The 24,189-nt window shown below is 43.3% G+C and overlaps 1 protein-coding gene across 6 annotated transcripts; it reads left to right on the forward strand.

Moving 5' to 3' along the window:
• Positions 1-416: 416 nt before the first annotated feature.
• MLKL (mixed lineage kinase domain like pseudokinase) lies at positions 417-24,069 on the forward strand. Of its 6 annotated transcripts, none has more exons than XM_036275928.1 (11): positions 417-730; positions 5,193-5,658; positions 11,632-11,730; positions 12,516-12,699; positions 14,791-14,888; positions 16,462-16,597; positions 18,958-19,039; positions 21,387-21,538; positions 21,969-22,018; positions 22,266-22,406; positions 23,109-24,069. In XM_036275928.1, the coding sequence occupies exons 2-11, from the start codon at positions 5,205-5,207 to the stop codon at positions 23,150-23,152; spliced, it is 1,440 nt and encodes a 479-aa protein (XP_036131821.1). In that variant the 5' UTR covers positions 417-730; positions 5,193-5,204; the 3' UTR covers positions 23,153-24,069. The 6 variants fall into 6 exon arrangements, with proteins under 6 accessions (XP_036131821.1, XP_036131822.1, XP_036131823.1 ...); XM_036275929.1 differs by having other exon boundaries at positions 5,203-5,658; XM_036275930.1 differs by lacking the exon at positions 417-730 and adding an exon at positions 741-864 and having other exon boundaries at positions 5,203-5,658.
• Positions 24,070-24,189: the final 120 nt, after the last annotated feature.

Consider the following 24,189-nt stretch of genomic DNA (forward strand, 5'->3'; position numbering starts at 1 on the left):
TCATCCTGGGCATCCTGTCCAGGTGGGTCCTACCTTTGTGCCCTGAGATTTGGGGAAAGGCTCCAGCCACCCCACCTTGAACTGGAATAAGCAGGTTGGAAAATAATGATTCCATTTGTTTTTATTAATCTTTCATATATATGTAGAGTTCACATTTATTCCAATGTTTAATGCTAGAAATGTTTGGGTGTTTATTTAGAAGTTTGGTGATGTTTTCGTGACCAGAAATATGCTGTAGAGACTTAACTCTTGTTTATATTATCCAGCCAGTGGTAAAAATCAGTTTCCTTATACAGTGGTTTCCGGTAAAGACAGTTTCCAAGAACCTATAGGGAGCTGTTAAGTGAGGACTTACTGTACTCTATAAATAGTTGCTGAGTAAATGCGGGAAGGCCTGGAGGGTGTGGGAAGGGCAGGAAGAGAATACCAGGAGGAGGAAAGGAAACTTTGCTCTGAACTGCCTAGGGATCCAGGGCATCTGAGCCATTGGTGACAAGAACCAAGTGAAAGGCTCCCAGGCAAGCCAGCCCTGGGGCGGCGCCTGGAAGACGCAGGACCGGACAGCCCTCCAACAAGCTGATTGGGGGACGGTTCGGGCACAGCCCCGACCCGGGTTTTACTTCGGAAGGAAACAGCAGTCCCTTCGCAGCTGTAGTCCTGTCGAGTCCCACGTGGGAGTGCAGAGTGTGGGCCACCAGACGGAAGGAAGCCCAGGGACTCCGGTCGCCAAGTAAGTTCGGGGCGGGGGGGGGGGCGGCTCTCATCCACAGACTGCTCCCCTGGCCGTGAGGCAGGCTCTGATCAGCGGAGTGGGCTTCCGGGGACTGTGCACGGGACAGGCGGGACGCCTGCAGCGGGACGAGGGTGAGTCTGGGGTCCTCTCTGGGCACGGTCTGTGGCGCAGAGGGGCCGCAGTCAGATCCCTGGGCTGGAAGGGGAGATGGGGGAGTAAGGGAAGTGAGGTGAGGTGACCCATTGTTCGATTTCGTGGAACTCAGGACAGAGTTGGTTTCGTTTCTGCTTCCTGGGCTCTGAGAGTAGAGCTGCCTGCCCAGGTCTCGGCCTGCCTTCTGCCAAAGACGTGGAGTGGGCGTGGGGTGGGGTCGGAGGGGCCTCGGAACCTGCTCTGAAAAGCTGTTCAAGAAACCCTAGACAGACGAACTCCGGTTGTGTGTGGGGTAAATTGCCGAAGTAGACTATTCCAGTACTTAATGGTAATGCCCTCTTCCTTTTCTGGGGTCCAATTTAGGCACAAGGAGAAAGAATATGTCTCATCAGAAAAGGATACCTGATATGCTTGACTTTTTTTTTTTTTAAGGAGAAGAGGAAATTGCATTAGATCATTTATGCATTTATATTGCTAGTACCATTTAAAGATTTTTCACTTTTAAAAATTGTAAACTTTTTCCTTCCTTGTTGGCAGCTTTAGTATCCATCTATCTATGCACATATAAGCTTTTCTATGCATAATTTCCTAGAAATTCACATTGTTGAGTTAATATATACATAAACCCTAAGCAATTTCAGTTATTACAATTTTAATGTATGTTCATCTTATTAGTAAGTCCTTTTATTTATTTATTTTTAAAAATCTGGTCATCCCTACTAATTTCCTCTTTGATATTAACTTTAGGATCATTTAGTTTCAATACCAAAATATACCATTGGGAGTTTTATTGGATTTGCATTAAATTGGGTTTAAATTTGAGGATTATCAGGTTTGTCATTTTAAATCTTCACAGCCAGAAATATAACAGTTCTCTTCATTTCTTCAAGCTTTGTTTTGTGTGCTTTTCTTCATACCATGTCATCACTTCTCCTGTGAAATGTTTTTTGTTTTTTTTTTATCTTCACCCGAGGACATTTTTGCATTTATCTTGAGATAGAGCAGGAGGGAGAGAGGGAGAAAGAGAGAGAGAGAGAGAGACATCGATGTGAGAGGGACACATCTACTGGCTGCTACCCACACAACCCCAACTGGGGCCGGGGACAAATTGCAACCGAGATACGTGCCCTTAGCAGGAACAGAACCCTGGACTCTCTGGTCTGTGGCCCAATGCTTTAGCCGCTGAGCCAAACTAGCCAGGGCGAGATGTAGCTTTTTGATGAAGCTGATAATAAGATAACTGGAACTTGAAGCTATGAAGTTGAAATCCGCAAGATTCCTTGAGCAACACTTTCACATCTGCTTCTGCTTCCAGTGGACCAGAGAAAAGTGTAAAGCCCATTGTTCTCATGGGTCCCAGGAAATGGTCTTGAAGGCCTCTGCTTAGCAACTGGCAATAACTGGGTAGTGTGAGATCCTTTGAGTCTTTTTACAAAACCTGATCTGTAAAATGGTGATAATGGGTGTCCCACCTATTTCATTGAGCTGTTGAGATGAACTCTGTTTAAAAGTACTTTGAAAACTATTTCAATGGTTTTGTACTTTTTAAAATGCAACTTCCCTGAGCCTCAGTATCTCTATCTATAAAACAGTGAACTCCTGGTTCCAAAGCACTTAGCATATAGTTAGTAATAGAGAGATTTGTGATCATCGTTATTATCATAATTCATTACTGAACCCTGTTGCCTCTAGTTACAAGTACAGCAAACATGATTCAAACTGGCTTAAATAATAAGAAAAGTTATTGGTTCATGAAACACATAATTGAGAAATGGGGTAGACTGCAGGGTCAGTTCAAACCATTGGCTCAGTGTTGTCATCGAGGACTCAGGTTCTTTCCTTTTCTTTGCATTCTGTCATTTATAGGTTGCCTCATCCTGAGGCTTTAGGGTTGGGGCTCCATGCTTTCTCACTCACACACTTATATTCAGATTAAAGAGAGAGACAAAGAGAGAGTTAGAAGCTGCCCTGGCCAGTTTTGCTCAGTGGTTAGAGCATTGAACTGTGGTCCAGAGATCTGGGTTTGGTTCCCACTAAGGGCATGTACCTTGGTTGCGGTTTGTCCTCGGCCCTGGTTGGGTTGTGCGGGTCGCAACCACTCAGTGTGTCCCTTTCACGTCAATGTTTCTCTCTCTCTCTGTCCCTCCCTCCCTCCTTCGCTCCCACTCTAGCTGAACAAAAAATGGAAAAATGTCCTCGGGTGAGGATTAATAAAAAAAAAAAAAAAAGAGTTAGAAGCTGGCTTCCTGGGCTGTCTTAGGGGATCCAGGAATCTCCCCAGCAAACATTTCCCTCCACTCAGGTTAGCCCAGGTGCCCAGTTTTGAATCTATCACTGTGATAAGCTCTTAAGAATTGTCTGATGGCTTAGACCAAATTTTCTCAACCCCAACACTTTTGACATTTTGGGCTAGATAATCCTTTGTTGTGGAAGGGCTGTCCTATGCATTGTAGCACCTCGACATCTACCTACTAGAGGTAAATAGTACCCATCCCCCAGTTGTGGCAATCAAAAATGTCTTCACACATGGTCAGAAATCTCGTGGAGGGCAAAATTATTTTCAGTTGAGAACCACTAGCTTGGATACATCAAATTTTATCCCTAGAACCAGGGGTGGGGCCAGCTCCCTATAAACTCATTGCTGAATGGGGGAGAAGCAGATAGCCACTTAAAATCTGGGCAGTAATAGGAAGTAGGGAAATGGGTGTTGTGAAGGCAACACAGATGTCCACCACAATTCCTCCAGCCCTGGAAAATCCCCAAGTCTTTAGTGCAAATGCCTCTGACAGGGACAGCACTTATATCATGAAGTCTTACTGATGCATAGACCAATGGGTAGGCTATAACAAATTTACAACTTGCTAAAAGTACAACGAGAGGGCTGGGGGCGAGCACTAAGGAGCTAGGGATGCTCAAGCATTGGGAAAAGAAATAGAAAGGAAAAGCTGAGATCGACAGATGCCAACTTCTATCACAATCCTGGATATCCTTGGCAAACTGTGGCCTAGGTTGCAAATTGTGGCTTCATGGGCAATATCCAGCTGGCAGACATGTTTTATTTAACCCACACAGTGTTGGAATGCACAGTTTGTAAAACATTTTTTACTTGGTTGAAAGATTTTATTTATTTTGTTTAACTGATTGGAGAGAGAGAAAGAGAGAGACAAGGACAGAGAGAGAGTAAGAGAGAAAGAGAGAAACATTGATTTGTTGTTCCACTTATTTATGCATTCATTGGTTGCTTCTTGTATGTGCCCTGACCAGTGATCAAACCTGCAACCTTGATATATCAGGATGATGCTCTAACCAACTGAGCTACCCAACCAGGGTTGGTTGCAAGATTTTAAATACAGAGATTTGTCATAAAAATCCAGATTTCTGCCCTGGCCAGTGTGGCTCAGTAGTTATAGTGCCAGCTCTCATACCAAAGGGTCATGGATTCAATTCCCAGTCAAGGGCATGTATCTGAATTGCAGGTTCGATCCCAGCCCCAGTTGGGGTGCGTGCAGGAGGCAACTAATCAACGTTTCTCTCTCTCTCCCTCCCTCCCAGTGTATCTAAAAATCAATGAAAAAATATGCTCAGGAGAGGATAAACAACAACAACAACACAAAAAAATCCAGATTTCTGACTGCTCTTTCAAAATTGGAAGATCTTCCATCACTGGACACTTTATTCTCGTCGGGTAACCCTTACCTTCTTTAGGCAGGACCTGAGCTTTCCCACCCACCATCCTATATTCACCCATATACTTTGGCAGGATATATTTGATAGAATAGGCTAAACTGATGTAATGAATAGACCCCAAAATATACTGGCTCAAATTCAATAGAAGTTTATTCCTCGTTCACTTAACAGTCCATGGCAAATGATCCAAGTGAGCAACCCTCCTCCAAGTGATGATTCAGGGATCCAGGATTCTTCCTTTTGAGACTCCACCTTCCTTCTTGGGGCTTCATCACCTGTAGATCATCCAGCTGATAGTATGTAGAGGAGACAAACCTGCCTCAGCCCAAAATAGAACATATCATATCCACTCACACCCCATTGGTGAGACCTAGGTACATGGCCACATCAAGCTTCAAAGAAGGCTGGGAAATATAGTCCTAGGTGGGCCGACACTTCCCAGCCACAAGTCTGTATTTATGGAAGGCAGAACAGATTTTGGTGGACAGCAAGCCATCTCTACCTTACATGAAATTGTGGGAAGACATCCTCAGCCATTTAAATCACAGGCACCCTTGAGGTTTCCTTAGCCCAGTAGTAAATATGCAGGAGATTTTGGGATGTTAACAAATTCCATCAGTTTCTTCCAGGTATGGATATACTGAAGGACATCATCTCCTTAGGCACGTGTGTGTACAAACAATGCGAAACGATGCAAGACTGCAAGAAACAGTGCCAGCGTCTAAGGAGCCGCATCCAAGGCCTGCTGCAGCCTCTGCAAAGGCTTCAGGCCCAAGGAGAGAGGAACCTGTCCACTGAGATGACCACTGCCCTGAGCACCTTCCAGGCTGTCCTAAAGGAAGCTAAGAAGCAGGTGGATGACTTTAGCAATAAATCCTATGTCCATAAGATTCTAACATCAAGGAAGGACAAAAGACTCTTTAAAGACGTAAACAGAAGGCTGAACGATGTCCTGAAGGAGCTCTCACTGCTGCTTCAGGTGTATCCGTGGGTGCCTTCTTCAAGCATCAACCAAGAAGCACGCTGGGAACAAGAAGATCAACAGGATGCAGAGGAAGATTGGCAAGTCTTCCAAAGTCTAACTGGTAAGGCTTATTTTGTGTGGGGGATGGAGGTGGAAGGGTAGGGGGTGTTTGTGGGGGCATTTTAGTTTTATTTTGATTTACCAAAGGAGCAGAAAGGCTGAAGAGGTTTGAGCAGGTGTTTATTCATGTGACTCAGAACTCCTAACATCCCTGGGCCCAGATACGGTGGGGCTGGTAAAATTTGGGCAAGCCAGAGTGGGAGAGAGGGTGGGATGTTGATATTAATGTATTCTTTGCCTCTCCATTCTCTCTTTGTTAATCCTTACCTGAAGATGGTTTTCCATTGATTTTTTAGATAGAGTGGAAGAGAGGGAGGAAAAGAGAAAAAAAAAATTGATGTGAAAGAGACACATTGATTGGTTGCCTCCTATACAACCCTGACTAGGGCTAGGGATCAAACCTGCAACCCAGGTACGTGCCCTTGACCAGGAATTGAACCCGACACCTTTGGTCTGCAGGCCGATGCTCTAGCCACTGAGCCAAACTGGCCAGGGCTCCATTCTCTCTTTGATATGGTACCTGGAATTCCAGAAACTAGTTCCTTCCAGCCTTAGTTTTTCCAGGATCTTCTGTTAATATGTAAATTACCCAGAAGGAAGAATTAACTAATTATTTTACTAAGCAAACATGAATTGAGTACAGTAATTTGCCACTTAATCACAGGGATACATTCTAAGATGTGTCATCAGGCGATTTCGTCGATGTAGGAACATCAGAGTGCACTTACACAAACCTAGATGGTCTAGCCTACTACACGCCTGGGCTAGATGGTATAGCCTGTTGCTCCTAGGCCACAAGCCTGTACAGCATGCTACTGTACAAATCAACACAAGGTTAAGTCAAGCACAAGAGAATATATTGCAATCAAGAGACCCAGTAAACACAAGATATATGAGGTTGCTGCTGGCATAACATGGCATACTGTTTTACAGTAAATTTTTTTTATACATAGAAAGAGTACACTCTAAAATAATAAAAAAGTATAGTATAGTAAATACATAAACCAGTAACCTAGTCATTTATTATCAAGTATTAAGTACTGTACATAATTGTATGTGCTATAATTTTTTTTTCAATCCTCACCCGAGGATACTTTTCCATTTATTTTCAGACAGAGTGAGAGGGAGAGAAAGAGAGACATCAGTGTGAGAGAGACACATGGATTGGTTGCCTCCCACACAACCCCAACCAGGGCCGGGGACCAAACTACAACTGCAGTATGTGCCCCTGACCAGAATCAAACCCGTGACTCTTTGGTCCGCAGGCCGACGCTCTAACCGCTGAGCAAAACCAGCCAGGGTGTGTGCCATACTTTTATTTGACTGGCAGCGTAGTAGGTTTGCTTAGACCAGCATCACTACAAACACATAAGTAATGTTCTGTGCTATGTCACTAAGTGATAAGAATTTTTCAGCTCCATTAGAATCTTATGGACCACATGATATATGCAGTCCAGCATATATGACCAAAACATCGTTATGAGGCACATCACTATACCTATTGTATGCCAGGTACTGTTCTAAGTGTTTGAGATACAACATAGAGCAAAACGGACAAGATCTCTGCCCTCGTGGAACATAAGTTATGCAGATAGAGGGCTAAGTAAGTCATTTTATCTAAAGGCAGTGAAAGTCATAAGCAGGGCAATGAAATAGAAATCGACTGGGTGCAGACTGAGTGTTCAGGGAGAGCCTCCCTGACTGGATGACATTGGAATGGACACCTGGAATAATGAGAAGGAGCAAGCTACGTGAAGATGAGGAAGAGGAGAATTCCCGGCAGAGAAGATGAGATGCAAAGGCCCTGAGATGGGAATAAATGTGGCAAGTGCAAGGAACCACCAGAAGGCCAGGATGGCTTTGGTGGGGCAGACATGGAAGAGAGAGTAGTACGAGATGAACGTGGGAAGGAGGCCAGAAGATACAGGAGCAAGGTCATGCAGGGCCATGGAGGCATGATAAGAAATTTAGATTTTATTCTAAGAGTCATAGGAAGCCAGTGAAGGGAGGTCCTTAAACGTGGGCCTGTCATGATTTGACTTGTATTAAAAGAACATTACTTGGGCTGTCATGTGGCAATGGAGTGTAGTGATATGTATTAGTTGCTTCACTGACTCACAGGCTTAAAACAATAGTCACTAATTCTCCTGCTCACAAATCTGTGGGTCCATTGGGGTTCTTCTGATCTCAGGTGGGCGTGGCTCCAGGCAGCAGGTCTAATTTTGTTCCGTTTAATGTGTCTCATTCTGGAGCCAAGGCTGTAGAAGCAGCGAGTACCTGGAGAATGTTCTTACGGCAGAATTGCAAGAAGGCAAGCCCAACGGTGCCAGCACCTTTCAAACCTGTACTTCTATCCACCAGTATTCAAAGCCATTGCTATAGCCAAGCCCAACATGAAGGGACAGGGAAGTACAGTGTGCTTATATAAAACTATGGCCAGGCTGTGAATGTATATACTACTACATAGGAGTGAAGAATTGGGACCAATAATTCAATATACCCTAGAGGGCAAGAGTGAAAAATGTGAGCTCATTTAGGAGACCACTTTGAGACTAGGTAAGAGATGACAGTGGCTTGAACTACAGTGGCCCTTGAACTAGGTGGACTTAGTGGAAGACAAAGCTCTAAGGGGATGAAACATGGGCTAGGTTGGAGTAGGGGCGTGGACATTGGAGCCCAGGCCACCAGAAGAGGGAACAGAGAGGAAGGATGGAAACAAATGTGGCCTCTTTATGACTTTGCAGATTCTGGTGATATGAATTCTAAACTCTTCCCTTTTGTAAGGATAGTGGGTGGAGAGAGGGGAAGTGAGGAGACAGTGAAGGACATTTGCATGAACCTTCTGGGCATTGGAGGGCTGTGGAATAATTATTCTACCACTTGATGTGGAAGGTGGTCCATCCCCAATCAGGTCAGCAGGAGACACTCACACAGGATAAACTGGGTCTGGAGGAGACTTGTGGGCAAAATGGGCCCTTTTCTGGATAAGGGAAAGTGAAGCATCTGTAATCTCTCAACAAGGTGAAAGACAATCAGGGATTGGAGGGCAGGGGAGGGATGTGTGCTGAGGCTGACCCAGCTGAAAGACAGGATTGGCCTCCAGCCTTCCTTATCTTCAGCACTTATTGGTCCACTTCCTGGTGGAGGTGAGAGGCATGTTGGTGTCATGAACTTGGAGGACAGGATTTACTTTCTGGTCTTGCTTTTCAGTTTTGTTTTGTTTTTTGTTTTTGGGTTTTTTTTTGTTTTTTTTTTCAGTTTTGTTGGTTGAAGAACCGAGATTTTTATTTTATTTTTTTATCCTCACCCGAGGACATTTTTCCAATTTTTTTGTTCAGATAGAGTGGGAGGGAGGGAGAGGAAAAGAGAGAAACATCGATGTGAAAGGGACACATCGAGTGGCTGCCACCCACAGGACCCAACCAGGGCTTGGGGCAAACTGCAACCGAGGTACATGCCCTTAGTGGGAACCGAACCCAGGTCTCTCTGGGTTGCAGGCAGACGCTCTAACCGCTGAGCCAAACTGACCAGGGCAGCTTTTCAGTTTTTAAAGAATATCTTTATCAAGTACTATATTCACATAGTATAAAAGGTACAAAAAGGGCCCAGCATGAGAAGTAAATCTCCCTCTCACTCCTTTTTTAAAAAATTTTTTTATTTTTCCTTTATTGATTTTAGAGAGAGAGAAAGGGAGAGGGAGACAGCGATAGAAACATCGATGAGTGGGAACATTGATTGGCCACCTCCTGCATGTCCCCCACTGGGGATTGGGCCCACAACCTGGGCATGTGCCCTGACTGGGAATTGAACCAGTGACCTCTTGGTGCAGGGGTCAACACCTAACCTGTGAGCCACACTGGCTGGGCTCCCTCTCACTCTTGACCTCAAGGGACCTGTTTCCTTCCCAGATACAATCTCCCCTACCAGTTTCTTCAATAGCCTTCTAGATAGTTAAGTATATAGATTTTGTTGTAATTGTTACACAATCTGTAGGATCCTAAACACACTGTTCTGCTTCTTGCTTCTCTCATTAAATCTTGAACATTTTTTCATATTAATTTCTATAGATTTGTCTAGTATTTCTTGGTATACATGAACCAGATGTATTTAAGCAGCTCCTTATTGATGGACATTTAAGTTGTGTCCAATTTTTCACAATTGTGTATAGTCCTGCAGTAAGCATCTTTGTATATATTTCAGGATATCTTTAAGAACAATTCCTATAAGTGGGTCTAATTGCTGGGTCAAAGAGTATGGGCACTTCAAATTTTTTTTTTTTTTTACAGATGTCTTTATTTTCTCCATGCTGAGCACTTTAAATTTTGACAGTGATTGCCAGATTGTCCTCCATGGAGGTTATACAAATATCATTCCTTCATTCCTACCAACAATCTGTGAGATTACCTGTTTCTCCACACTTTTCTCTACTAGAGACTGTCCTGGTTTTAGCACTGAAGCTCCCAAGTCCTCAGAACTTCTCAATCCTGGGAAAACAGGGATGGTTGGCCATCCTATATAGTGTTTTTATTAAACTTTAAATGTATTTCTGAGTATATAAATAAGGATAGATTAGATTATGTTATGTTTAAAAAAAAAAAAAAACATGTCCTACCCTGGCCGGTTTGGCTCAGCAGTTAGAGTGTCAGCCTGGGGACCAAAAGGGTCTCACGTTCAATTTCCAGTCAAGGGCATGTACCAGGGTTGCAGGTTCAATCCCTGGCCCTGGTTGTGGTCATGTGGAAGGTGACCAATTGATGTTTCTCTCTCTCTCCCTCTCTCCCCTCCCCCTTCTACTCTATCTATAAAAAAGTTTTTTAAATAGAAAAACTCAGTGTCTTTTTTTTAATGCTCACCCAAGGACAATTTTTTTTTTTTTTGCATTTATCTTCAGATAAAGCAGAAAGGAGAGAGGGAGGAAGAGAGAGAGAGAGAGAGAGAGAGAGACGTTGATGTGAGAGAGACACACTGAGTGGTTGCCACCCACATGACCCCAGTCGGGGCCAGGGACAAACTGCAACCGAGGTACGTGCCCTTAGCAGGAACCAAACCCAGGACTTCCTGGTCCACAAGCCAATGCTCTAATCGCTGAGACAAACTGGCCAGGGCCAAAAACTCAGTGTCTTAAAGAAAGGAACGTTTATTTCTTATTCAGGCAAAGTCCAACAGACTCTAAGGTAGCTGTCCTTTCCAGGAACTTTCAGTACTGTGGCACTTCTTTTTTTTTATTTTTTTTATTTATCCTCACCCGAGGATATTTTTCCATTTTTTGCACAGATAGAGTGGGAGGGAGAGAGAGGAAGAGAGAGAGAGAGAGAAACATCGACGTGAAAGAGACACATCGAGTGGCTGCCACCCGCACGACCAACCAGGGCCGGGGACAAACTGCAACCGAGGTACATGCCCTTAGCGGGAACCGAACCCGGGTCTCTCCGGACCGCAGGCCGATGCTCTAACTGCTGAGCCAAACCGGCCAGGGCGGTACTGTGGCACTTCTATGTTGACACAAACTTCCCTGATATTTTTTTCATTTCTTGGGCAAAGCAAGTCACATGACCATGCCTCAAGGCACTTACTGTGTGCTTAGAAATAGAAAGCAGTAGTAGTAATTCCTACTGCAATGAATATGATAGGTTTGGGGAAAAAAATGAAATCTCGGTGTGCTTTTATTTATTTATTTATTTTATCCTCATTCGAGGATATTTATCTTCAGGTATAGAAAGAGGGAGAGAAAAGAAGGGAGAGAGAGAGAAACATCGACGTGAGCAAGACACATCAACTGGTTGCCTCCCGCATGACCCTGACCAGGGCCAGGGATGACTGACTGCAACGTAGGTAAGTGCCCTTGGCTGGAATCGAACCTGGGACTCATTGGTCTTCAGGCTGACGCTCTACCACTGAGCCAAACCAGCCAGGGCTCAGTGTACTTTTAATTAGCATTTCTATTTTTGAGTATTTGCTACTCTTTTTTCTGCAGGAAGTGAAAATATTGAAGCTTCATTGGAGCAATTGAAAAATGATGTGAAAAAAATCATGGAGGCCAACATGAAAAAAATCATAGAGACCTCGAGCCACTGTGAGTTACCTTGTGCCCTGCTGCTTTTTACTGCCCCCAAACCAGAAATCATTTGTTTACCAGGAACTTCAGTCTGCCCCCACCCCACCACTGCCCATTTTCTGGGCTGGATGGTTAGAAACAGCTCAGGTTTTGGGATGTGCTCATGACTAGCACTGGTCCAAGTGCTGACAACTTCCTCTACATAGCATCGGGGCTTCATTTGCTGACTTTTCAAGAACAAATTTAAATCCAATTTAAAATAATCATCACTCATTTGAAAAATCTGTAACTGCTTTATGAGCCTTGTAGATAGAGGAAAGTAAAATGCAGAGAAAGATGCTGCCTTTGGGGAGCTCACAGCCACAGGGTAGAGGAAGGGAGAGGAAAGAGAGTCATGTGAATTGCAGCAGTGGAGTTACTGAGCTTGAACTATGTATCTAACTATTAGAACCGAAATGACTAGACAAGATGCTGAATGTTCAAGTGCCAAGTTCAAGTGGCAGTAAGAGTAGGGAGGACTCCAAAATGAGAGAGATGGATTGAGATGGAGGTTTAGGCTGCAGAGACAAACAGGATTTGACAAGGAAGTACATGACACATTTTTGTTAACCATCAAGCTGTGTCTCTACTGGTCACTCACAGGCACTGGAACCTGTCCCCCAGGATGAGTCCATCAGACGCTCCTGTCAGAGCCACCTTTGTTCATGGTGTAGGACTTCCCACTCTCAATGTTTACTAAGATACCTCTTCCCTTAGGACACCTTCCTTAACTCATTGACAATTTCCTTCTGTCCTATGGTCAGACGTACAGAATTTGATGAAGAGGGTCTCAGAATATCAAATCAAAGAGATTAAGAAGGAGGAGCTTTCAGAATCCGACTGGATCCTACAAAGGGAAAATGAATTCAGCAAAGTTTTTAAAGGAAAATATCACCAATCTCCAGTGGCCATAAAAGTATTCAACAACGTCCAGGCCAAAAACATTGGGTAAGTCGTTTTGTATAGTTCTCTCATGTACCATTTCACTTCCTCTCTATAACTCCCCAAGAAGAGAGGCTTGTCTCCATTTTTAGGTGGGGGAAACAGGCCCCAAAGGGTTAAATGATTTTCCCTCTACTCTTAAGTTGCAGAGCCTAGACTGAAATGCATGTTTTCCAACTTCAATTCTAGAAACTTCTCTCTTTTATTCATATATTTACTTATTTTAAAAACTTTATTCCCTTCCATTCCTATTTCTCAATTCCCCACCCCACCCCCTACAGACAATAAAGTGTATTTCCTTTGTGTGTGATCTTGCAAAATGTTTGTTATTACCTGTGTATGGTATGCATTTTTAATTTTCACCAATGTCTGTTGCCTACAATTCTTACCCTTTTCACTCAGCATCATGGAACATGTACTACACTTGTAGCCCTTTACTTCTGACTGCTGTCTGTGGTGTAGATCCACATTTTACCTGTTTTTCCAGTGATGGAACCCAACCTGTTTCCAGCTTGCCCCCACCAAAAATAATGCCACCATAAGTATCCCTTTATGGACCTGTATGAGAATTTCTCTGGGCTGTGTTGCCAGGAGAGGAATCAATGGATCACAGGGTATGCATATATGAAATTAACTGAGTACTTCCAGGTCACTCTTCAGAAATGAGTTGTCTATGCTTGTACTCCCTCCAGCAACGTGAGAGCTCTGTAATTACATATCTCCACCAACCCTTGGTATTATCTAGCTTTCTAATATTTTTCATCCTTGTGGTTATAAAGTAACATCTTATAGTTATTTTCATTTGCATTTCTGGTTACTAATGAAATCAAACATTTAGTCATATGGCTTTTAGTTATTTTGGGGGTTTCCACTACATACTGCATGTTCATATCCTTTGTCCTTCTTTCTGTCACAGTTGCTGTTTTTGTCTTGTCAACTAGTGGGAGATCCTTGTATGTTGTGGAAATTAATCATTTCTAACCTTTAGATATTGCAAAGGTCTTCTCTCGCCACATTTTCTATAGTTTTGTTGGTCTTCCTCAACAGACATCTTAAATTTTGATGTTATCAATTCTACCCAACTTTTACATTATTATTCGTGCTCCTGAGGTGCCCTTCCCCACTCCTAGGTATTCTAGATTTCTCCTATTAACTTGCAGTTTTATTTTTCACATTTAGGCTTTAATCCTTCTGGAATCCAACTTTGTATGTGATATTATGTAGGGCCTAGTTTTATTTGTATCTGCACAGTGAGTCCATTTTCTCTATACCATCTATTAAATGTTCTTCCCCATTGATTTGTGGTGCCACATTTATTGTATGTTAAGTTTCTATTTATACATGAATCTGGCTCTGACCTCTCTATGTATTCCATTGGTCAGTTTGTCTTTGCACTGATAACACTGTGTTTTGTTTTGTTTTCACTTTGTAGTAATTCTCAACATCTAGTAAGATATCTCCCTCCTCTTGACTCTTCTTTCTGAGGCTGACTAAGCTAAGTAAATATCACATTCCTCAACATACACATTGAGACTTTGATTAGGATAGAATTTTTTAACAACTCTATTGAAATATTACTTACATACCAGAAGATTCAGCCATTTAAAGTGTATAATTTAATGGCTTTAATACATTTACAGAGTTGTACAACTATTGCCATAAAGTGGTTTTAGAACATTTTCATCATTCCAGAAAGAAACCCTATAGCCATTAGCAGTCATGCCCCATACATCGTCACCCCCACCATCTCTAGCTCTAAGCACTTACTAATCTCTGTGGATTTGTGTGTTCTGAATGCTTTACATAAATGGAATGATATGGTATGTGGCCTTTTTGTGTCTGGCTCCTTTTACCTAGCATGATATTTTCATGGTAAATCTATGTTGTAGCATGTATCGTACATGCTAATTCTGCTACCAAACCTCTGAGAGGTTCCACATTGTGCCATCAGTGGCTAAGCTCATCACAGCACCAGTTCTTGCCCCAGGAGATGCTCACAATCCCTCACGCCCACACATACACAGATGGTCCCTACACTAATGTTCTCAGAGGAGCCTTTCAGTCCTGAAATCCTAATTGTCCCTTCTATCCTCATAGAACAGTGAGGCTTACTTTCAATAATGAGATCAAAGCCATGAAGAAATTTGATTCTCCTAACATCCTGCGTATATTTGGGATTTGCATTGATGAAAAAGGTAGAGTGCTTCTGGGAATTGTCCTTTTGGTGGTCTGTCATATATCTTCTGTGTAGTAATGCATTGCATTTTTAAAGAACAGCTGAGCCCTGGCCGGTTTGGCTCAGCGGTTAGAGCGTCCGCCTGCGGTCCGAAGAGACCGGGTTCAGTTCCCGCTAAGGGCATGTACCTTGGTTGCAGTTTGTCCCTGGCCCTGGTTGGTCGTGCGGGTGGCAGCCACTCGATGTGTCCCTTTCACATCGATGTTTCCCTCTCTCTCTCTCTCTCTTCTCTCTCTCCCTCCCACTCTATCTGTACAAAAAATGGAAAAATGTCCTCGGGTGAGGATAAAAAAAAAAAAAAAAAAAGAACAGCTGAAAGAATGGAATCTGCACAGTGTTATTATTATCAGTGTTAATTTTTTTTTTTACATCCCAAGATGCAGGTTCCCATATTCTTTCAGGAAACAAAGGCTTGAAATCAGCTTTAGCCCAAGGGCTGGTTTGCACTAATGTGGCCACATCCTCTTCTCCCAGTACACTGGGAACCCAGGGGTTCTTGTTCAGATGCTGGCATGAGTGATGAATGCATTTTGTTGCAATAAAACATTATAAAGCTGACTGATCAGAATAAGGAATCTACCCTTGATCACCATTAGTATAGATCAAACCTAAAAACTCAGTTAACCTGCCCCTTTACCAAAAACCTCATGCATCAGGTTCTTTTTAATTTTAATTTTTTATTTTATTTATTTATTTTTTATCCTCACCTGAGGACATTTTTCTATTTTTTGTTCAGATAGAGTGGGAGGGAGAGAGAAAGAGAGAAACATCGATGTGAAAGGGACACATCGAGTGGTTGCCACCCACACGACCCAACCAGGGCCGGGGACAAACTGCAACCAAGGCACGTGCCCTTAGCGGAAACCGAACCCGGGTCTCTCCGGACTGCAGGCTGACGCTCTAACTGCTGAGCCAAACTGGCCATGGCAATTTTAATTTATTAATGTGGCTGCATTTTCTCTCATAGCATGGCCTCTCCTGTGGGATATGTGTTGTTGCTCTTGCCTACAGAGGACACAGGGTAATTCCTGTCTTATCCCCTCTAGAAGTTTCTCCACAGCCTCAGATGACTAAAGAGAAACTTCCCGTGATGTTTGTTCACCTGGGTGATAGCTGAATTGACTGACTTATTCTTTGTGTGTCAGTTGTTGCCTCTCAGGCCTGTAACCTGAAACCTCCATTCTGGTCTGAGCTCCCCTTACCAGTGCCTGGGGTCTGTGCATCATTCATTCCTTCCACACATATTTACTAAGCTCCTTGTGACCAAAACAGACCCTGCTTCTGGGGCTTACACTTGAATGGGGGAGCCATTATTCAGATAACTAAGAGAAATATATAATTATGACATGCCAATTACCACTGAGAGGTATGGGAACTCTGAGTATTTGACCCATTCAATGAGGTCAAGATGCAAACTGTAGGGGATAGAGGGTGGGAGAGAAACAGTGCAGAGCTGAGCCTGTCTCTGTACAGACAGAGGGAAATGGGCTGCAGAGCAGGACCTCTGAGTGGGCTGATCTTCTTTTCGTCAGTGACCCCACCTCAATTCTCCATTGTCATGGAGTACTGTGACCTTGGGACCCTGAGGGAACTGCTGGATCAGAAAAAGGACTTCAGAATGGCAGAGCGCATCATCCTGGCCCTGGGGGCAGCCAGAGGCTTATACAGGTACCATATGGGTTGAAAGGGTACCAAGAAGAACAGAATGAATCTGCCTCCCCTACTGATAATACCAGACATGATGAGAGAACAGGCCAGAAGCCTCAGATAGTCTCCACTTTCTGAAGTTGTTTTATTACTTACTCTTATTACTTACCCAAAACAGGAAGGAGAAAGGACACTTAACCCAGTGAGCTCCAGATCACACAATTGAAGGTCAAACTTCATGTCCAAGCTGCTCTTATGGAGTTGGACACGCCTTACTCTTAAGGTTGCCAGATTTAGCAAATAAAAATACAAGATGCCCAGTTAAATATGAATTTAAGATAAGCAATAATGATTTTTCAAATATAAGTATATCCCAAATATTACATGAGATATACTTCTTCTAAAATTTCAGATATATAGAAGTTCAGTAACAATAAATAACTTTATAGTAGAAGTATGTCACATGCAACTTTAGAACATACTTACAATTAAAAAATTCATTGATTATCACCTGGCTGGTGTGGTTTGGTGGTTGAGCATCGACCCATGTACCAGAAGGTTGCTGGTTCGATTCCCAGTCAGGGCAAATGCCCAGGTTGTGGGCCAAATCCCCAGTGATGGGCATACAGGAGGCGGCCAATTGATGTTTCCATCCCTCTCTCCCTCTTTCTTCCTCTCTCTAAAATCAATAAAGAAAAAAAATTCACTGATTATAGAAAAATTCAAAATCAACTGCGTGTCCTGTATTTTACCTGGCAACTCTCCCTACTCTCACATGCAGATTCTATGGTTTCTTTAGCCCAAGGGTCCCCAAAGGTCAGTCATTCACAGACCATTTTCATGATTTTTAGCATATCCACAATTCTGCCATTATTATTTATTTAATATTGCTTTTTTAAATCAGCTCACTTTTCCAAAAATCTAAATAAAGTAAAAGGGCACTTTATATTACTACCATAAATCAAAAAACAGAATTACCTACCACAAATAGGTGACCATAAATAAAACTAAAACATTGTTATAATGCATTGCATTTATTTATTTATTTTTGAATCCACACCCAAGGATATTTTTCTATTTATCTTTAGAGAGAGAGAGAGACATCGATGTGAGAGAGAGAAAGACACCAGTTGGTTCCCTCGAACTGCAACTGAGGTACATGACTCTGACCAGAATCAAACCCATGACTCCTTGGTCCACAGGCTGGCACTCTAACCCGAGTCAAACTGGTCAGGGCTAATGCATTGCATTTTTAAAGAACAGCTGTTGCCTGCCAAAAGGTCTGTAGTTCAGACCCACGTTCCCTTTGTACAGAGGAGACACTCACAGATATCTAATTTAATAGGTATTAAAGATGCCTGACACCAGCCCAGCTGCTGTGGCTCAGTGGATTCAGTGTCCTCCCATGGACTGAGAGGTCCCAGTCTGATTCCTGGTCAGGGCACATGCCTGGGTTGCAGGCTTGATCCCCAGTAGGGGGCGTGCAGGAGGCAGCCGATTGATGTTTATCACATCAATGTTTCTATTTCTCTCTCTCTAAAAAAATTAATAAAAACATATATATGTGTATATATATATACACACACACACATACATATATATATATCTTAATCTCACCCAAGGATATTTTATTTATCTTCAGAGGGAGGGAGAGAGAGAGAGAGACATTGACATAAGAGGGACACATCTACTGGTTGCCTCCCCCAGGACCCCAACCAGGGCCAGGGACAAACCGCAACTGAGGCATGTGCCTTTGACAGGAATCAAACCCGCAACCTGTTGGTTCACTAACCACTGAGCCTAACTGGCCAGGGCAATAAAAACATTTAAAAAAAATTTTAAAAAAAAGATGCCTGACACCAAACTGCGATTTTCTCCTTGATGTAATCAGAACTTGAAAGGAGAAAAATGTTCTTACTGTGTCATCTTGCATACTTTTGTTATCCCATACTTTTGGAAATACTGCTTTAGCTATTTATTTTATATATATTAATAATTAATGTTAACTCTCTGCACTAGTGGGTTTTATGAGAAGCATTTATAAACCATAGTGGGTGCTGTTAGTGCCCCATCCAGATGGCCTCTGATCCTTTTTAGCAGCTCTGCGTAGTCATCCCCCATTTGGCATACTTTGCTGTTCACAGCTCCTGGCTGCCGTCTACAGAACAATATCCATGGGCAATGGAGCCCTTTTGCCCTTATCGATAGCTAAAAGTGTCCAGGATTTTTGTTTCCACCTGTCCTTGTCCCATCTATCCATGGATAGCTGCCCATAAGGAAGGCATAGTACTGACCAGCCTCCATTGTCCCAGTAATAACTGTCAAGCCCCCAGGAAGGTCTGTGTAAAGGTCACTAATGCTCCCTGCCTTTGTCATGTCAGACTGCACCATTCAGAACCCCCCGAACTCCACAGAAACATCAGCAGCAGCAGCTTCCTGGTAACCAACGACTACCAAGTGAAGGTGAGCGTGGCCTTCCAGGGGGGCTCTTTGAGTTCAACCTTTGTGACTGGTTGGTGCTGGGAGAGGGACACCTGTTTCCCAAAAAGGTTGTGCCTACTTGTTTCTCTGCCTTAAACTTAGAACTGAACTCAATTCTTTCCCTGCCTGGACAGCTTTCCGTATGCCCACTACAGGACATCCTCAATCCTGCCTGCTGTTATGCTGCCCTTCTTCCATCACCGCCCACTTAGCAGGCATGGGCTAAGATTAGTTTCCTTTTAGATGCCTGGACACCACTTCTGTGTCCCCTCAGTACCCACCAGGGTATCTTCTCAGGTCCAACTAGGCATTTGGACTCACAGGACTGACACAGGCTACACTTGGCACTTAGAGTCACTTGGAAGGGTACCATGCAGGAAACATAGCTTGCCTGTAGGGCAGCATCAAATCTTACTCTCCAGTGGGAGTCCCCACAGCTGTTCCTACAGTCCTCCAGGAGATATTCTCTTTGCCCTGCCCCAAGTGCTAGAGAAAGAGGCTCCCCTAGGGCGGGTGTGGGGCCCTCTAGCCTTAACAGCTCCTCAGGCATATCTTCAAGTGTCCCCACAAGGGGCATGTCAGTTATAAGACTCACCATAAAGCCCAGCATCTCTATCAGCTCCATTTTATTTTTAATCCTTACCTGAGGCTGTTTTTCTATTTCTCTTCAGATAGAGTGGGAGGGAGGGACAGAGAGGAAGAAGGAGGGAGAGAGAAATATCGACGTGAGAGGGATATATTGACAGATTGCCTCCATTGCAACCTTGACCAGGGCCGGGGATGAACCACAACTGAGGTACATGCCCTTGGCCAGAATTGAACCCGCAACTCATTGGTCCACGGGCTGACGCTCTAACCACTGAGCAAAACCAGCCAGGGCTCTATTAGCTCTTTATAGTCCCCACACCCCCTGTCAATAAACTTTTACCAATCAGTGATCATTTTTTGTCATCACCAATATTACTTAGGAGCATAGGTAACAGTCTGCTTTTATCAGGTTCCCAGGAGAATGGAGCTAAAAAGTCAGATTCTCATACAGAAGAGGTAAGGGTTTAACTTGATGTCCACAATTCCCAAATACTAAAAGAATATTTTCTTTGTCATCTATAAATGGCTTTCTTTCTTCCAGCCTCATGAATGTCAAGGACAGCCCTCAAAAAACAGAAGACAGGTCTTTTCTGCCTTTCAGATAGATGCCTTTCCTCCTCATTGGTGTGATAAAGTGCTTGCACCATGTCTACATCACTCATGATCCTCATCCTGTAACATGTGCTATTCAGCCTTTCCTCTCCAGTATCTAGCATGGTGCCAGATGTCAGAGGATATCATTGCTCAGTAAACATGCATTGGAAAGGGGATGAGCTATTTATTTATTTATTTATTTATTTATTTATTTATTTATTTATTTATTTATTTTTATCCTCACCCGAGGACATTTTTCGATATTTTGTTCAGATAGAGTGGGAGGGAGAGAGAGAGAGAGAGAAACATCGATGTGAAAGGGACACATCGAGTGGTCGCCACCCACACGACCCAACCAGGGCTGGGGACAAACTGCAACCGAGGTACGTGCCCTTAGCGGGAACCGAACCCGGGTCTCTCCAGACCGCAGGCCAATGCTCTAACCGCTGAGCCAAACCGGCCCGGGCGGGCTGAGCTCTCTAAATGTCTTATCCTTTTCCTGACCTTGCCCCTAGATTTGCGTATCTAGCCAGGTTTGGGGCTGCAGCCCTCTGCGCACTGACGGTGCTAATGACAGGTGTGCATGGAGCAAGGAGAACATCTGTGCCTATTAATTGTTCTGTGGCTTCTTTAAGAACATGGTGTTGGCCATGCAGGGTCAATGGGGGTAACTCACAGTTGCCATGTAAAATCCAGAGGAAGAGGCTGGCTGTTTTATAGGGTCAGATAGAACAGAGGGAATGCCCTTGAGAGAAAGCAAGCTATGTGGTGGCTCTGTGTACCTCTGTCCACCCTCAATTAGTGAAGTTGAGTCCTCAACTGAGAAAGCCCTGTACCTAATACAGTAATTCTAGAACAACTGCAACTTACCAAGTCTTACAGGTGCTTTTTAACCATTCTCAAGTAATCCTCATGCCCCATTTTATAGAGAAGAAACCTGTGTTTCTCTTGGTCAATGTACCATAATACATTGAACCCATAATGCCATCCAGTAGGGTAGCCACACAGAGAGAAGACACCACTAGAAATACATTTCAAAGGTAAAAGACTATCCCCTGACAATCAGGTGTAGCACCAACCCCTGCCCATTATCCCTAACCCAAGATTGTGATGTTTTCTTCTCTCTCTAATTCTCCTCTCCATCTAGCTTTCAGGATTTGAGTTGAGCAAAACACAGACTTCCATCAGCAAAGCAACTAAGACAAAAAGAGCAGAGAGAGTCAGTTCCACAGCATATGTCTCACCTCAAATACTGGAAAATATATTTGATAAATATGACATAAAAGCTGAAATATACAGGTATGTTCGTGTTCTTGCACAGACTCTAACTCAGATGAACAGGACAGGAAAGCCCAAGTCAAAATCCACAACCAAGGACCATCATACCTCTACTCTATTGAGTGGAATTGGGTGGCAATAAAAAAATTCACTGAAGCCTGGATGGTGTGGCTAAGTGGTTGAGCATTGACCCATGCACCAAGAGGTCACCGGTTCAATTCCCGGTCAGGGCACATGTCCAGGTTTTAGGCCAAATTCTCAGTGGGGGGCATGCAGGAGGCAGCCAATCGATGTTCTCATCGATGTTTCTATCTCTCTCCCTCTCCCTTCCTCTCTCTCTAATATCAATAAAGAAAAAAATTTTTTTAATTCATTGAAGTTTCTAGAAATGGCTAAGGTGTGTGGGAAAACAGAAACATTATGATTGTTCAGTTTATTTGTTTTCTTTCAGCTTTGGAATTGTTCTCTGGGAAATCGCCACTGGGAAGATCCCATTTGAAGGTAACCAGTGTGAAGGTTGGCTCAGATGGTGCTGGGATTGGGTCTCTTTCCAATAGACTAGAAAATCCCCATCATTGTTGTCCTGGGTGCTTTGTTCTCCAATGTGGGCTGGTCAATAAAGTCATTGGAAGCTCTTGTTTCTTCAGTACTCAAAGTCCCTAGGTCTGATGCCAGCCATCATCACCCAGAGAGATGTGTGAGTGCCAGAGCAATTTTTAAGCCTCCCATCCTATTGTTTCCATACCAGGCTATGATTCTAAGAAGATCTACCAGCTGGTAGCTGTGGACCGGTACCAGGAGCCACTGGGTGAAGATTGCCCTTCACAGTTGCAGGAGATCATTGATGACTGCCGGGCATATGAGCCCTTCCAGCGGCCCTCTGTTAATGGTAGGGTCTTCTCTGATCTAAAACCTGTGAGCCACATGTGTTATTTTACTTTCATGAAAGATTTCCTTTATGGTTCACAAGCAGAAGTGGTTTTTCCACTCAGGGAACATTTGGCTATGTCTAGAGACATTTTTGGTTGTCACAACTCAGGGAAGATGAGTGGGGTAGGTCATACTACTGGCACCTAGGTGCTACTCAACATCCTACAATGCACAGGACAGCCCCCTACAACAAAGAATTCTACAGCCCAAATATCAATAGTACAGGACTTCAGAAACCCTGTGCTAAGGGATGTTGTTTAGTCTAAATTGGGTTGGGGAGGTAGATTACTGCAGCCTATATTTTCTCTCTCTCTCTCTCTCTCACCCTCCCCCCATCTTTCCCTCGCTCTTTCCTCTTCTAGACTCCCTTACAACCCAGGATCCTTCTGGTATTAGAGAATCTAATGCCTAAAACTAATTCACACTCAGATGTGAGTTTACCCCTCCTTTGTATTTGAGAAGCTACTTGTATTTGAGAAGTTGATCAAGTAAGAGGGAACTTTGTATCACAAAGGCACGGATGCAGATGATGGTTTGGGCTCCAGGCAGACCAAAAGGAGTGCAGTTTCTACACTATTGTGCAGTGTAGAAACATATTTGTGTTTCTAGCTTGGCTTTCAGCTTCCTTCTCTTGTCTAACTTTCTGTTCATTCATTCACAGGAATCTTAGAGAAACTGTCTATCTTTTACAAAGCTGCGAATTGAAACTGAAACTAAAGAGTCCCTCCCTGGACAAGAAGCTGGAAGAGGCACAAGCTGGGCATATTTCTCTCTCCTATTCTTTGACATGTAGTTATTTCTGGGTGCAGTGAGGCAGCACTTCACTGTTACAAACAGAAAACAGTTCCAGTCATGTAGAACATTTTCCCCTCCAAACAATCCTGTCAAAAATATGCCTCTGATATAACTGTGATAGATGCTTTACAAAAACATATCTCTCTCTGTATTGACAGCTCTTGGCACTGTGACTTTGCAGCTCCTGCCATCACAATGTGGAGTCTACACATGAAACTAATATATTATTGTATGTCAATTATATTTCAATTGAAAAGAAAGATTTTCTCCTACAAACTGAAATGTTTATAGATGATGAAATTATATATCTGGGATCTGATTCAAAATAATCCAGAGGGAGGAGGAATAATTGTAAATTAAGAAAAAAGCAAAATAAGATTATCTATGAGTTACTAACTTGAATCTGGATGATGGGTTCATAGGTTCATATGTTCTTCTCTTCTGAATATGCTTATAACTTTCCACAGTATAATGATTTTTTTAAAAAAAAGAAAGTGGAGCCTACTTCCCCACAAATTGAATCTTGACTGGCATTGTGACTGGCGTAGGCCAATAAATGTGGAAGTGACGGTGTGCCATTCCAAGCCTAGGCTTCAAGAGGACTTACAAATTTCCATTCCCTCTCTTGGAACTCTACCCAGACATGAACTGGACTAGTGTGCTGGAAGATGAGAGACCTCATGGAGCAGAGACAACCTGTCTCAGCTGAGGTCATACTAGACTAGCTGGGCCAGCAAATGGCCCTGTCACATGAATGAGCCCAGTCAAGACCAGAAGAACCACACAGCTGAGCCCATTCACAAAATTATGATCTAAATAAAGTATTGCTCTCTTACACCACTTAGTTTTGGGATGATTTGTTACACAATGGTAGTAACAGCAAACACTGTTCAACCCTCCCTCTTGCCCATTTGATAAAGTACAAACTCCCCTTTTGGATACCCATG

Source organism: Molossus molossus, unplaced genomic scaffold, assembly GCF_014108415.1.
Source record: "Molossus molossus isolate mMolMol1 unplaced genomic scaffold, mMolMol1.p scaffold_m16_p_21, whole genome shotgun sequence".
In the NCBI taxonomy this organism is placed as follows: Eukaryota; Metazoa; Chordata; class Mammalia; order Chiroptera; family Molossidae; genus Molossus; species Molossus molossus.